Raw genomic sequence first — 2,003 nt, 5'->3', positions numbered from 1 at the left:
TGTATTATTTGTATTTTATATGATAATTCATAAGGTTTATTTTATATTTTGACGAGAATGTATAAGGTTAATTTGAATATATAAATAATAGGAGGGTGAATATTAATCGTGCATGTGAAGTGATGATAGAGTAACCATGAGAGAATACATAGTTTGACCTTTAACTGATATGGTGACGTAGCAGATTGAGACAGACAGACAAAAGCACAGTGGGTTTTAAGATATATGCTATTTATGATGCACACAGATCTTACCTCAGAATATTTTCTTAACAAGGAAAAGTGGACACTCATTGAAAAGCAAGTGTTTGCAGTTATTTTCATGTTACGAGGATGACTTCAAGTTTACTGAATAATAATGGTTACTGCTTATAGATTGTAGAAAGAGCGAAAAAGAAAGGAGGGAGAGAAGTCGTGGACATTTTTCTGATATCCATAAAGGTCTGCAACTTTTCAGATATGCTTTTCAGATCACCACCACTACCTTCGTTTATCTCATCATCTCTCATTTAATTCTTAGATAACCAAACTTTGCCAAGTTTGGAAATAACAGTATATATATATATATATAAACTTTCAACAACATAATTTACTACAACTATAAATAAAACATCATTAAGAATAATTATAGCATTACATTTAAATTTATAGCTAATAAAATGCTAGAAATTAACAACTTGCAACACATGCATGGATCGTATCCAATATTAGGCATAGTAGTAAGTATACTCTGGTGATCATTGGAGCCATATATAATAGTGCATGCTTATTGTTGAAATCAAGGTCTTAATTTGCATGTGCAGTCCTCTTTTAAGATAAAGATCGATATGGTTTGAGCATTTTAGTGAGTGAACCACTGAGATGGAGGGACATGACCTCATTGGTGGAGCCCACAAGCGTCCCTCCGATGAAGACCGCCGGAACAGGTGGCGAACAACCCAACCTAGTTAAAGCTTTCTCCATTTCCTTGGCTTCAGGGTCTTTGTCAATTTCATGGACCACAGGGTCCACTCCAAGTTCTTTGAACAGAATGTTGACTGCATAGCAGAGGCAACAAGAGCTCTTGGTGAAAACCACCACACCCCTTTCTGCAGACAACCTGATAACCTTTTCCATCGAGAGAGAAAAGGTAGAACAGGAAAAGAAAGGCAAAAATTTTGAGAGTGTAGAGAGAGATTGGAAATCTTAGAAGTAGAAAAGCTTGAGATGAAATCCGAAATGAATTGGGTCGGGTTGATTGAAATAAGGTGGTATGGTAGAGTATTTATAGGAAGAGATAGGTTAAGAGGGTGTGGTATATATGTTTGAAGAAAGCACTTTGAAAAGAAAGATGCCCAATTACATATGTAAAAGCGACTGTCGTGTAACTTTAGACTGAACAAGTTGAAAGACATCATTTACATGCATATGCCTGCTCAATTAGTAGACAGGCTATGACACCATAACCATATAATGTGAAGACTTTGTGACCCAGCAAAGGCAGTTGCATATAATATCTTCCTGCGATTAAGGGAAATTCCTTCTGTCAGCCGTGTTCCACCATCAACCATTAGTGCCCTTTTCTCACTATATGGTGTAATATTCTTCTCTGAATATGCCTATAGATTTGTAAATCTTTCGAAATTTCACTCTTCACCCAATCTTATTTATTACTACATTCACCCAACTTACAACCTAATAATATATACCACTGATTCTCTCGTCAAATAATTAATTAATAACACCTTTACAATATATATAATATATACAATTTATTCCAAGTATTTCAATTTTTTTTAAATATAAATATTTAATTATCTAGAAAGAACTACAAAACACCAATACATAAAAATATATACATTTTATTTCAACATTTCAAAACCCTTCTAACCTCATTGTTGCTCGTTTTCAATATCTTCATAATTAGTTAGTTGTTCACATATAATTTATAATTATAACACAACACAACATAAATAAAGGGTAAATTAGTGAAAATCGAAACACTACATATGATATCATCACCAT

At 33.5% G+C, this 2,003-nt stretch overlaps 1 protein-coding gene across 1 annotated transcript; it reads right to left on the bottom strand.

The window, feature by feature from the left end:
• Positions 1–587: 587 nt before the first annotated feature.
• LOC124843895 (Glutaredoxin family protein) lies at positions 588–1,252 on the bottom strand. The gene has a single exon (XM_047320731.2). The coding sequence runs from the start codon at positions 1,113–1,115 to the stop codon at positions 810–812; it is 306 nt and encodes a 101-aa protein (XP_047176687.1). The 5' UTR covers positions 1,116–1,252; the 3' UTR covers positions 588–809.
• Positions 1,253–2,003: the final 751 nt, after the last annotated feature.

Source organism: Vigna umbellata, chromosome 8, assembly GCF_029865625.1.
Source record: "Vigna umbellata cultivar VRB3 chromosome 8, Vumbellata_1.0, whole genome shotgun sequence".
NCBI lineage: Eukaryota > Viridiplantae > Streptophyta > Magnoliopsida > Fabales > Fabaceae > Vigna > Vigna umbellata.
This window is presented reverse-complemented; position numbering and strand designations above follow the sequence as displayed.

Bases quoted from the DNA above. Each gene is read 5' to 3' on its own strand.
- LOC124843895 (XM_047320731.2), bottom strand. From the start codon at position 1,115: ATGGAAAAGGTTATCAGGTTGTCTGCAGAAAGGGGTGTGGTGGTTTTC.